Source organism: Caretta caretta, chromosome 15 (genome assembly GCF_965140235.1).
Source record: "Caretta caretta isolate rCarCar2 chromosome 15, rCarCar1.hap1, whole genome shotgun sequence".
NCBI lineage: Eukaryota > Metazoa > Chordata > Testudines > Cheloniidae > Caretta > Caretta caretta.
Window position 1 is genome coordinate 12,489,842 of NC_134220.1, and position 14,459 is coordinate 12,504,300.

General features: G+C 40.2%; 1 protein-coding gene across 3 annotated transcripts in view; it reads left to right on the forward strand.

The window, feature by feature from the left end:
- Positions 1 to 8,185, forward strand: part of BCR (BCR activator of RhoGEF and GTPase) — a 133,867-nt gene extending 125,682 nt beyond the window's left edge. For all 3 annotated transcript variants that reach the window (XM_048821408.2, XM_075120246.1, XM_075120247.1), the window contains exon 23: positions 764 to 8,185. In XM_048821408.2, coding sequence (XP_048677365.2) covers positions 764 to 853 — 90 coding nt within the window. In that variant the 3' untranslated portion in view covers positions 854 to 8,185. The remainder of the gene's footprint in view (positions 1 to 763) is intronic.
- The last annotated feature ends 6,274 nt before the right edge of the window (positions 8,186 to 14,459 follow it).

A 14,459-nucleotide genomic window follows, 5' to 3' on the forward strand; every position in this document is an offset into this window, starting at 1 on the left:
ATTTGGTTCGACCCAACTCAGATTTTATTTTCAATTTTTCAAAACTGCCACCAAACCAAAAAATCAGTTATTCACACAGCTGTAATTGTTGGTGTTTTTCACAATGCTTCTTTCTCTTCCACTGTACCATGTGTACCAACATTCAAAGAGACTTTTCGCTGGTTCCAGAAGTCATTGTCCACTGATGCTACAATGCCTTTTGGCAGGTATTTCCAATATGCATGCTAGTTAAGCAGGTTGGACTGTTGGATTCTCTGGCTTTGGTAAAGGTGAGTTAGTAATCAGAAAGATTTCAAAACTGGGCTGATCTGGAATACTGACAACTTCACTGTACCTCAGTTTAACATGTAGGATGAACAGAGAGCCATTGAAACATTTAAGTTGACTGAATTGGATCTAGACTGTTGTCAGTGGTAGCTGATGACAGAACAAGGAGTAATGGTCTCAAGTTGCAGTGGGGGAGGTTTAGGTTGGATATTAGGAAAAACTTTTTCACTAGGAGGGTGGTGAAACACTGGAATGCGTTACCTAGGGAAGTAGTGGAATCTCCTTCCTTAGATATTTTTAAGGTCAGGCTTGACAAAGCCCTGGCTGGGATGATTTAGTTGGGGATTGGTCCTGCTTTGAGCAGGGGGTTGGACTGGATGACCTCCTGAGGTCCCTTCCAACCCTGATATTCTATGATTCTATGAAATATTCATGATCACACTGTGCACTGCAATATAGGGCTGATTTACGATTTCATCTCCCTTCCTCCTTCCAGGTTCAAGTTCTTCTTTACTTCCTGCAGTTGGAGACTATCCCCACCCCAGACAGCAAAAGGCAAAGCATCCTCTTTTCCACAGAGGTGTAGGAGTCTGGTCACAACAAGGGGGCTTGTAGAACTGTTCTTGGTGTGAATCTGCCACTCTGAGAACAGGAGGACTGTTTCTTCTTCGGACATTATTGGCCTGTTCCTGTCATAAGGAAGCATAGTCTTCAGTGCTTCTGCTGTTTGTCAAACAGAGCTAAGCTGAAGAGAAAGGAGAAACTCCCTCTAGTTTTGATCCGTAGAATAGGGAAGAATTGGACTGGACATGGAGCTGTGCTGAAAGGCTCCAGTAGAAGGAGCAACAGACACTTTAACAAATGCAACACAGAGTGTGGTTGTTGCTCTTGGGAAGGTGAGATGGTATTCCTCATTTTTATGGATGAAATTTATCATCAAGAAGCTTCAAGCTTTCTACACGAACACTTGTCAGGATGCCCTTCTGGGGTTAGAGGGGAATTAAAGGCTATATCACAAGTGTGTCTTTAATAACTGCTGTTTTAAAATACTGTCCTGGGCCACACAGAATAGTATCATTCAGCAAGGGGATCTTTGATTCCTCCACTGAGAAATTCAAGTCTTGATTTGAACAGGGTTTTTAAAAAATAAACTAGAAGTTTTGTGTACAACTGGACCTGTTGTTTTTTTGTCTCTCTCCTACCCCTTCCCTTGTAAATGTTTGTACAAACTCTAGGAAAGGGGGTATCCTTTTCTTGCCTCTTTGATGCACTTCTGACATTTTCTTTTGGTGTTAAAGGAGCCAGACCCACTTGCATTATACAACAAACAAGTACAGTACATGAAATAAAAGCAGGGAGAACTAGGCTGAGCACTTTAATTCCATTATCTGGAACAAACAAGCTCACTTAGTTGTTTTTAAAGCAGAAGCAGTGTTGTCCAAAAATGGTTGCTAAATTCTTTGAGACCTTTGGAATTGAATGGAAACTGAATGGTCGAAACTCCTAGCTCTCCACACAAACAGATGTTATTACCTGTGCTAAAATAAAGCACTACAAACATGTACTGAAATATCTTCAAGTGTCTGGGGACAAAAAATCAACAGCTGTCTTTCTCACTGGCTGCTTAATCCAAACTTTTATCAAAATGACATTTTTGATACTTGAATTTTTTGAGGCTTTGTATGTTGCTTCTACAAGAGTCTTTTTCTGATAGCTACAAATACTTTGATAAGATATGTCAGAATATACTGTGTGGACAATCTGCTAACAGGTGGCATTTTGTATTCTTCAGAAATTCTGTTTGAATTGAGAGCGGTGCAGAAAATTCTATAAAGTGACCTGATACCCACTCCACTGACAGCTGTGCAACCACACTGACGTCAGTAGAGCTACACGGGTGTAAGTGGGAGCAGTATTTGCCTGGGGAATTGTAAGCATAAGCTAACTGCATGGTCTCCAGGCCAGAGGAGGCTATTCAGGTCATGAAACAGATGTGCCAAGCATCTGGGGAGAGATTTCAGCTGCATCAGAGTCTCCCTTAGCCTGTACTAGCCACCCCACTATGCAGTATCCACTTTAGTTGCAACCACCCATCAACACCCTGGCTCGAAGGAAAGGGCAGCCTGAAGACAAGAGAAAGAATTAGAATAAGGGGGAAGGGGAGAAAAGCAAATTTAAAAATAATCTGCGTAGTTGAATCGTAAGCACCATTTGGGGCAGGGGGAAATACTAAAGAGAAAAAACAAATCTTGTTATGCCAAATTTTCTGAAGGTCTCCGAACTCTCCACTCAGAAAAATAAGAGGAATCTTCCAAACAAGAGGGAGAAAAAAATAAAATAAAAATAAAAAAACAAGAGAAACTATTTAGCAGTCAACATAATTGACTGCTGCAAAATAGATGTCGTTGTACTGTGAAGTTGGAAATTCAAAAGAAAAATATAAATGATTTTGATTTTGTGAGTATATCAGCATTTTGCATGCTATTGTAAGGATTCTTAGAGGAAGTTACTATTGTTTAGCACCCCTCTTTTCTTAGGTCTGGGAGCAGATCTCTGCGTGTTGTAACATACAACCAGAAAATCTCTCGAATGTATTTCCACTACATTCCAGCTTCCAACCCCCCTCGCTGTTAGAACCCCTGAGACAGAAAGGTGTGGGTAGAAAGAGGTGCTTGCAGGGGGAGGGTGAAGAGAAACAAAACCTTGGTTTAAAAATGGGGGAGGGGTTGGGTTTTTTTGGCCTTTTGTAAAACTAAAGGTAAAAACTGGGCAATCCTGAAAGATACTGTCTCTAGAAAGGGTTACAGACCAGTAACATACTCCAGAGTTTTCTGCTTTTATATACTTGTTTTTGTTTTTAAATAGCAGCTCTGCTTCTTAGCTGCACAACCACCCACTCCTTGACAAAATTCAAATCTTTCTTTGCTATTTTTAAGGTGTCAGCACTGTAGGGTTTTCTAGTTCAGAACTTCCACTCCAATCAGTGGTGACCGTTTCCCCCTTTTGGTGTTTGTAATCTGTGGGTGCCGGTTGCAGTGTTTAAACTGGAAAGCAATACCATAATGACTGTGCCAATTTACTTTTGCCTGACTTTTTTATTTTTATTTATATAGGAAGTATAATTTTAATATTAAGTTACCAATTTATATTGTGTAACAATAAGAAAATTGCTTCTGCTTTGGTTACTGTTACAGGTTGTTGCTTTTAGTTTTTCAGTACAATACAATGCTTGATTCTGCTGTAACCCTATCTAACATGCAGGCATGTGGATGAGAAGAGTTTTTGTAGTTAATTTAACATAACACATGAATTATTTCGGTTGAGTATAAGTGTACGTTTTCCCCAAAGCTGGTAATTTTGGGCTGGAGAAATAGCACATCCTATGATGAGGGTGAGACCGTTGATTTATTTGAAATGTGAGAATGGAGTAGTTGAGCTTCCCCTAGAGTTGTAAGCTTTACAAATGGACCGTGTTTTCAGAAATTCAGAATTCACAAAAGGATTTTTGTTGCTCTGCCTAGTAATCCATTAAGTGTTTTCTTAAGCCCCACCATACTAAACAAAAAGCAATGGGCAAAACCTAGCTTGGGCCAAAGTCCCTTCTGATTACCACAGTTTCATATTTCCTGTTGAACTTTTTGAGAAAACCAGGCTCTCCCATTTTACATTTAAGAAGATGCAACACAGATGGTATGACAGAGAAAACTGGTAAGAATTTCCCCCTAAAGTTGATTGTGACGTGTTGGGGGCTAATACTTTTTTGGGTATCAACATATTTACCAGACCCTTCCAAGCCTGTAGCTTTCAGCTACTTTAATTTGAAACATTAGAACATTCATATAGGATTTTCCAGATGATTTGAGCATTGTCTGTGTATCACCATTTGTTTAAAAAAAAGCAAGGGTCTCCTTTCATTCAGAAATAGCTTTGTTTTTGTTCTTTTTTATTTTATTTTAAATGTTGAGTAGGTTTTTAAACCAGCAAAGTAACGTAATATTGAGTAAAATGGGCAAATAAACCATGAAAAGTAGCTTTTGAGGACTGATAAAAATTAATTACTTAGATCTGTTTCATCTTTGTGTTTGTGTGTCATTTTGTATTGGGGGGAGTGTCTTAGTTGAAACCAAATTGAAACATATTCATTGAAATGCTGCTGGTGAATTTTACTCTTGCACAATTTAAAGAGGTGAGGTAGTGGTTAGGCTAAATTAGGCTGTACTTTTATATGCTGCTAACTTTCATCTATCAGCTAAGGGCAAAATACAGCAATGCCTGATTACCTTCACTGATGCTCGCTGCCTGCCTTCATTCTGACCTTCAGTTGCTAAGTGAAGTACAGGGCAATCAATATGTAGCATGTGATGTGAAACTGCAACATTTCTGTAGGCCACTAGGTGGTGCAACCATGCAATCTGTTAATGGGAGATGCAGTATTTTTACACTACTTATTTTAAAGGTTCCCTAATCTGATCCACTGATATATTGTTATGTTCACTTTCTGTATAGGTTCATTTAAACAAATGTGATGTTCTGTAAAGTGTATAAAGGATCTCCTAGCTTTCTCATTACCCACTGCAACACTTACAGGCATTATGGTATGTGTTCACTTCTCTCAACTGTGCCATTCCTCGAAAATGCATAAGAAATTGATCACCATGGCCTTTGAAGGTGCTTAAAACCTGAATCTTAATAATGGAAAAATAATACCTTCCTGTCCATCATTTATTTCAGTGCCTACTTATGTACTAAGGTGACATTATTTTGGGTGCAGCAGTCCTACTTTGGAAACTTTTTTAAAAAGAATTTGAAATGTTCAAATGAACTCTGCCCTTTCCTTTTTCCACTTGGAATTTCAAAGGAGGAGGAATTTTATTACAGGAAGACAGAAGCGTTCACACTGTACTTATGTGCCTTGAAGAAATAGCATATGTCTTCTAAATCAGTTACTTAGCATTAAGACACTGAGGTCTCCGGTTTAGTGTTAATAACTTCCCCATACTAAGCTACAATGAAGAGTGAGCGTTAAGGCTCAGTATATAAAAGTTCTCATTGAGTGTACCTAGGTTGACCTCAAAATCAAAGGGAATCTCCTTTAAAGGAAACTCTTACAGCGGAATAATAATTAATATCCACCCTCACACCCCACAGATTTTTAAGTAAGAAAAATAAAAGACTATGAGGAGAGAAGCATGATTGGGAATCACACAAATCACATAGTCTGGCAAAAGAGAAAACAACCCCCTCTCCTTAAAAGTCACAGGAAAAGCCCAGGCCCTCAGACGTACGCTGAGCTAAGATTGTATTTTCAGTAAACTAAAACACTGTATTCAGTACTTGCAGTGTGCCACTTATGATGTGCTGTAATCCTTTTCTCTTGCTACTGGAAGCAGTTACATTCCAATGATCGGTATTCTGTCTGGTCACTTGTTGTCCTCAAATATGGTTTTCTTTTGTTGAGGGGGGAAAAAAGCTCTATACATTAGTGGTTGTAACAACAAAAAAGGAAGGGGAAAAAAAGCTCATAAAACCCAGTCCAGAACTAGATAATCACTTGGAAGTTGACTTAAAAAAAAAGAGAGCCAACCTCTACACGGTGAGCATAAAATGTCACAATATACAATAATTGTGAAGTGGTCACAGCAGTAGGACCAAAACAACCTTGACATGGAGGCGAACTGAAACTTCCTGAGTCGTCCTCTCTCCTGGGCACATCTCTAGGAAGTCCAGTCTGCCTTTCTAGGGCACACAAACTGTAGCAATGGAACTGCCAACAAGCAGAAAATATAGAAGTGACTCATGCTATCCCCCCCCCCATCCCTGCTGCTGAGTCTCTGTGCACTACTCTGCTGTACTGAAACCTTAGGTGAGGCCATTGTAAAATAATGCATATGCAGGTGATCTATGCATGTACTTTCCATATCCTTGGCTGTCCTTCAACCCTGGAAGGAGAAAGAAGCACCTCTTTTCTAGCAAAAATCTGAGCCACTTAATGTTCATGTACAGTGTATAAACTGTCCTTTGGCAGAGCCAGTTATAGTGTGGCTGTTCTCTGATATATCTGAGACAGTTTAGACTTTGAATACACAGTGGACCAACTGTGCTATCGCTTTGGACTTGCAGGGCTGCACCATTTTTTAGAGACATGATTAAAACAGTTTGGTTGCATTTACATTCTTAGGATCCATGTTTTAAACATGTCTGAAAACTACAGTACTTCAACAAAGGGCCCCAGCATAGCAGTAGTGTCTTAGGCCCTGTCTGCTCTACAGCTTGATATGTACTAACTACAGTTATGTTCCAATACTGTTATCAGAAACATTCCACATGAATTTGCCAGTATGACGGCTGTTAGAACAGCTATAGCAGTTTCTCAATCCAGTGGAGACAAGCTATTTTTTAAGTCATATTAGCTCAAGATGTGCACCAGATTAACCATCTAGCTACTCCATAGTCTGGACTCTGAAAGCAGTTCTATTACAGGGCCTAGTCTTATCTCCTAATTTATGTGTGGAGGGGACCTTGTGTGTGTGGAACATACCTTTTTGCATGGAATGAGAGCTGAGTTGCCTAAGTGGCAGCACCCCTCTGCTTACCCCAGATGCCATGGAAGATGCTCTGTGAGTCTGGGGTTCCTGCATGGATAATGGACAGGGCCTCCACGCATATGACCTTGATCTCCTACTGATTCCCCAGATTCCCACTGCTCTCAAGGGATGCATGGAGTTTAAGTGTGGGCCTGCCTGCCTGTTCAGCAGAGGGGCAAATCCACCTCTTCCTCCACCCCTGGTGGAATCATCAAGCATCAATCTTTGCAAAGAGAGCCTCACATTTCCTCCCTTTTAGGCCAACTGGGGAAGCAACTGGGCCTGCAGAAATGAATTTGGGTGCAGACATTAACTGTGGAAGTAATGGTAAGCTAAAACCATATTTGAAAACTGTTTCAAATACTTAATGCAGAAAGAACCATAACAAATCCTTCACAGCAGTACTTCCTAACCTATCCCCTCCCTGATTCCTTCTTAAGATACTCACAGCCTGATGTCTTGGATTGGGCTTCTCATCAACTTTTAAATGCTTGAGAATCTTGCACAACAACTGCAACATAGGAGCATTGGTAAAACTGTTACCTACATCAGAGTAAATGTTTCCAATGATGAGTATCCAAGCCAAGATCTTACAAGTGACTACAAGATACTAAAACTGGAAGAGAAGGATATTGGATAACTGAGGAAGTCAGAATGAAACAGTGAATTTAAAAAGAAAGGGACATTGTGAAATTTATGACCTTTCTGTGTCTGTTTAGCAAAAAAAATAAAATAAAAACCAAGCCTTCTCTTGCCTATGTAACTTGTGTAGTTTGTTCTTATCTCTACTGTTGCAAGTGTTTATAATCCATGCAGAGTTCAAAGGAAAGCAGATGATAGAACTATTTATTTAAATATAAATACAATTAAATTATATAATTAGTGCTAAAGTATGCGGTGTAGAAGAAACTTGTTCATTGTTGGTGGGTAATTTTGAGTTTCACCGTAGAGTTAATATTGTCTGCATTGTTTAAGACCACCATGTTTCATGTTAAGGACTCTGCTTCAACATTTTATACCACTATTATTAGTGCTTCAATACCCAATTAGAGCTCTGTTTCAAAAACTGAAATAAATGCCTTAATCCTAAAAGGTGCTGAGCACGTGTAACTCCCATTGAAATTAATGAGACTTGCAGGGCTCAATATCTCTCAGGATTAGGCCCCAAGAATGCAGCAGAGAAAAAATAAAAAATGGTCAAGCTGGATTTATTTAAATTTTCTGAAGATAAATGGCATAAAAAAGGATTCAAAAACTGTATTTGAAAATAAAAATCTAAGGCTTTTTTAGCCGTTGTTTGTACACAAGGTTAAATAAAATCTCCTGTATCTGTGTTTGCCAGGTTCCATTGGTCTTATTTAAATAAACATTTGGTCCATGAAGGCTGGACTGAATGCGTGAATGGCATCTGATAATGTGTGAATGGCATTTGATAAGAGTTTATGATGTACAATTTAAACTTTATATTTTTATCAAGTGCTATCTTGTGGCTACTTCCTATCTGCAAGATAATAGGATTCTGGGTTAAATGAACTCCATGACCCAGGTTACAACTATTGCTGAGTTAAATGGAAGCTACGGTGAGATGTACATGCAGACAGTGGCAGATGCAGAATAGTGTATTTTAGGACTATGCCAATCTTGTTATAAGCTTCTTGCCCCAAAACGAAACCAGCCATAAACTTCGTAATTTAACACTACGACATAGAGCAGTTAGGTGCACATGGTACATTGCAGAGAGAATAAAGACATGGCCCCTGGCCTGAGGATCTTTCAAGTTACTCTGAGACAGCCATGGTTTGTAGGCATAACGGATGGCAATATTTAATCAAAGTGGAGGGAGTTGCAACTTGGCTGTACAGTGACTGAAGTACACTGAATCAGGAAGGGGAGCTCCCAACACACCAGTCAAGAAGGTGGGGAACTCTGGGTGAGTACTGCTTACTTACCTAAGTCAGGAAGAGGAGGGGAAGCTCCCCTCTGCTTTTAATAAAGGAAGGGGATGTGCTCCCCCTTCCAGGTCTAGCCCTGTGTACAGGAATTGAAAGTACAGTTTTGACTGGAAATTCCTGTGCATTGACTGGCCCTGAGCCAATCAGAGAGCATCCCTTTGCAGTTCAGTAACCATAGAACGCCTCCCAAACCGTGAGGGATGGCTCCCTTGGGAAGCTATGAGTGGTTGGGGGACGGGGGGGATTGATTTAATCAATATGCCATTTTTTCCCCATTTCTAGGCTTAAAAATCACCTGTATCTTACCCACAAGTCTGCATCTTATGCTAGAATCTCCTTCCTTAGAGGTTTTTAAGGTCAGGCTTGACAAAGCCCTGGCTGGGATGATTTAACTTGGAATTGGTCCTGCTTCGAGCAGGGGGTTGGACTAGATGACCTTCTGGGGTCCCTTCCAACCCTTATATTCTATGATTCTATGATGATTCTATGGTACTGGGGATGGGAGCATCTCGGTACCCTCTGCTCCTGTAGGGGGCCTTCAACAAAGGGACTTTCTCTTGGAGGAAGCATTCAGCAGGAAGTCTCTCACCTGCAAGTCCTTGCTGGAGCAGAGAACAAAGAGAGCCTCCCAATACTGGCAGCAGCACCAGCACTAGCAGATAAGGGAGGGGGGGCTGAGGGAGAGACAGGTGCATCTTATCTTTATAATGGAAGAATTTTGACAGGTACTAAGCCTACACATAGCATAGATTCAGCGGAACATGATACTGACTGGATTTTATACCCATTCTTGGTAACTGCTGACTCCATTCCAAACTTAAGTATCTCAAAACAAGAAAATCGCTTAGAATTGTCGAGTGATCACAAAGACTAAATTTTCAAACCGGCAATTCTGGCTTCCTGTTAAAGAGAAGTATAAAGAACTCAGAGAGGAAGCTAGGAAAATATTGCTTTCGCGTGCTTCCAGTTATTTCTGTGAGTCTGGGTTTTCAGCAATAATTTCTGTGAAAACTAAACACAGAAATAGTTCAACTTGGAAAACTATTTATATCTGGTGCTATTAGAAATTCAACCAAATACTGTACAATTACGGAGTCTGAAACAGGCCCATTCTTCTCACTAAAATCTTAGGCTGTGAACACGCAAAAACATCCATATTTTCAAATTATAGTTTTAAAAACCCAGCTTAAATCATATTATATAATTAAACAAACTGTATGCAGTTGAAAAGAAGTTGCAAAACCATTCAAACTCTCATGTCCTGAATCAGTAAAAAAACACAGAATTTGGTTGTGCGGAACCCCACAAGTTTTAAAATATTCATAAAGGAGCAACAGTACTCAAAAGTTTGGGAATCACAGTCAAAGAGCATCCTTGTATTCTATTCCAGACCATTACATTTCAGTAGAATTTAAAATACACTAGGCAGCATTCTGGGACTGGTAAACCTTCAAATATTCTTAGATTATGTACAAACAATGTGGCATATGATGGGGTGTTTGGCATAATTGTGAGAAAAGCTATGAAGGAAAGATATGAAATATTTAATCTTAGATTTATAGTATGATATTTATATAAAACAAAATTCTCAAGTACTTCCTTACTTGTTTATCTCACAACTGTGCCTCTAAATTCATTTATGAAGTGCTCTTTTGAAAGACCGGAGTTAACTATGAACATCCTTTGCTGGTTTCTAACAGATTTCTAATGACTCTGGATATATTTTGCCTGCAAGACAACTGCAGGATTGAGCCCTTTTGTAACAATTGGACCTACAACTTTACCCGAATTGTGAGTTCAACTGTAAAAAGTATATAAAAGTTCATAAGATGTTACAATAACCTATAATAACCAATGTTAAGGGGGAAGGTACAAAAGGGAGACAATAACTGACGAAGTCTAAACAGAAAAAGGCCATATTAACATAATTAAGACTGTTAAAATTATGCTTGTTAAAAAAAAATGTAAAGCCAAAAGATATGTCAAATAATAAGCCTAATTAGTAAATAAATGATGAGGGGATGGACTATTCCACCTATCATTCCATTTACGGATTCTTAAAAGAAAAAGATTTTGTTGGGAAAGTATGAAAAAAACAAAACCAAGAGACAAAGGCTACTAGAGCAAGCTTCACGATCATGGCTGTTACGCCCCCTGGTTTTCTGGGACTCCAGGCCTTCATCGCCCTAATCTTGAGAAATGTCCTGAACAGACCGGGCCCGAGACTGGGTGACCTCTACTGGCTGCAGCTGAATCCCAAACACCACTCGGGATGACAGGTATTACCATCTTTGATACCATCTAAGAAACTGTCAAACAAGGGCACGTTTCCATCTAAGATTGGACTTTAACAGCAGCAGCAGCATCTCCTCCACCCCATCTCCGCTAATTTCTTCTCCGTTCCCCAAAAGGACAGTTATTGCCATAGTTGATACCATTTTAAACTTTCCAGATAAAGGGAAAGGGTACAAGAAATGTTGTTAAAATGAAAGCCTGCCTTAAGAGTTCACATTTAAAATGCTTTAACTGTTTTTTCCTTTTCGGTATCGTTAATAAAAAGTTTAAAAGATTTTGAAATAGTATGTTTGCCAAAATACTACCCAGGCTGAAGTCTCCATATACCAAACCCCAGACCTCGTTTAATTAACACTGTTTAATGTAGGACACTGACTGGGCTACATTAACACTTTTAGTTCATATATTCCACCTAAATAATTACAACAACCCTTTGTTAAGATTCCCTCCAAGACCCTTTCCACTCAGCTAATCCCTTAAGGCCATATCCTTTTCCAGTTGAAGTAAATAATAAAATTCCTATTGTTGTCAACAGAACAAGTATTTGGCTCTTAATAAATGCTAGCCTAGTTTTCTTAACTATTGATGCCTTTGATATTATTTACCTGTACCTTTTCCAAGCTTCCTCTATTATTGCACCAGAAATGGGCACACCTTTCCCAGTATGTTTAATCAATGCTCTGTACAAAGTAATTACAGGACATGATTCTCCACTGTCTTGCCCCGGTATAGTAATTTATTCTTGTGCAAAGTGGGCGTTAAATATTGCTATTCTGGTTTGGTAGCATTCTACACCCACTTTTGCAGAGATGTAGAGTTCTACACATGGGGCAAGGCCACCACGTCACAATTTAATTAACTTAGTTGCCAGTTTGTTTTATAAGCATAAAAAAATTAAATGGCAAAAGGATATCAAACTCTAAGGAAATCCTATGAACCAAGCTGAACAAAGATTGGTTGAAAATCTAAATGACAGAAAATAAAATTTAAGTGTAACCATTCATTGTTACAAATGGATCAAAACTCAATGCCTAGATTATCATATTGGTAAACAGAATTTAATAGGACAAATTATATCTAAGTATTTCAGATATAGTGCTCTGAGATGTGTAGGTTAGTGACATATTTCCTTGCTTTGGGCATGATCTCTCTCTCTCTCTCTCTCTCTCTCATTGAAGGCAATGGAAAGAATCCCTTGATTTCAGCGAGAGTTTTGGAACGGGCCCTGGAGGAAGTGTTGGATCTTATTTTTTTATTTTAACCAATACCCTTATTCTTACAGCATGCTCCAGTGTGGATCCCACTCTAGGTGCACATACTGAAATGTTTTCAAAAGCAGTGGCTGCTGAGGTCAGGCATGCACCCTGTGCTTCCTTGTGCCACCCAAAAGACAGTATAAAGGCTAGGGTGGCTGCAACCGTCCCTTTGTTTCCTCTTTGTGACCATGGCCACGAAATAGAACCTGGTGTATATCTGACCCACTAGTCTTAGCTCTAGCAAAACTTTTATAAATCTTTAAGAAAATCTTCAGAACTACTTCCGATCTTCTATATAGACCTCTGTGAACAGTTTCCAACCTTATGAACTCTACAAGTCAGACACTTCTGTACAGAACACACTATAGACACCCACCCCTGTCCACCTATACAGGGCCCCTTAACCGGGGGGAGACAAAATCTGTGGGCTTTAATCCTGTCCATTCTACAATGGCCTAACCCCCCACTACCCCAAAAGAAGGACACAGTAGGACTCATAGATGGAGCATCATGTCGGTATACTTGTCACTCTCCATGAGAATGCGCAAGTTATGAGACGTAAGGCTAAAGCTCCATTTTCTGGCACAGTCCATGAAGGTTTCAGACCCTGGGGAGACAAATTCCGGAATTCTATCTTCATCCAGCATCCAACCTTGCAGACAAGCAACACTAAAGACCAGCACAAAATCCAGCAGCTGCATCAAAGCCATCTTCAACATCATTGGCATCAAACCTGGCACCAACACTTCTGGTATCAAAGAAGTCTCTTCAAATACAGAGATTTCAGAGGGATCTCAGTTTCATCCCATAAGGACAGATGCCATAAAGCCTCCGGACATAAATCCCACAATGCCCCACATGGTGTCAAGGGTTGAGGAAAAGCAGCATACAATGTAGCAGACAACTCTAGCACCAACCCCAGCTACAATGACCCACTCACTGGAGTCAATGCTCACTTTGGAGGATGAGCCCAGAGAACCAAGACCGTCATCTGAACTAAGACATTTATCGACTCTAATAGCAAGAATCCCATATACTTTGGCACAACCCATGACAGTGGTCTACTCCTCACCATCACCAGGGCATACATTCTCCCCATCTCCCAGTTAAGAACTTTCTCCTCTGAGGTCAGTGATTGACACTATGGATGTGCCTCCCAGCTTACCCTATAGGGCTCAGCTGCCACCAATCTGTAAGGAATGGCTGTGGACTGACCAATACCCAACAAGACAGCTGTATTCTTATGGCATGCCACAGTGTAATTATTGGAGGTACAGGGATCCACTATCTCAGGCATTAAGATGCCAGTCTCAAGAGGAAGACGTTACTCCCCATTAGCATTCCTATACCAGACTACCAGGAAGAGCCAGATCCAGGGACAGATCCAGCTAGATCCAAAGCACTTTTTGTCTTCGTCACCTGATGAAGCAGTATCCTCAGCATTCGATATCAGACCAGACATAGTAATGTTCCAGAAGTTTCCTGTGAGGACTGACTGGCGATAGAGATGTTAGTTATAACTGAGAAATCACACAAGCTATTTGATGTCTTGTCAGCTTCAGATCCAGCCAGGATCATCTTCCCCACAAATGAGGGATTACTTGACCTCATTAAGGCCCTATGGCATACACTGACCATGCTAACTTCCACTGCAAAGCGAGTCAAGAAGAGGTACCAAGTACCTCCCTGGGAGTTTGAATACTTTACATTCACCACAACCCAAGCTCCTTCTTCATATCCGCAATATACTAAAAGTTGAATATGAGTAAGGCAAGGATCTGAAAAGGCTGGACCTTTTTGGATTGTACTTCTCAGCTTCCCTACAACTGCGTGCAGCTAACTGCCTTCCTAACATAAGAGAGAGTAACACTTACCTTGTGAAGGTACTACAGCCAAGAAGAGCCTCAAGACTAAAGAAGGTCAAGTGGTGGCCACGGATGCCTCCAAAACTAAGGCTACCTTTATGACCACTGTGATGACAATGTGCTAGCCCTCACAGCTCCAGGCAGTGGGCATTCAGAGAAACATATAGGCCATGACTGAGGGTTTGCTGCTTCAGGACTGAGAGCTGCTCAGAAAGAGGACAGATGATACTCTGTACTCAC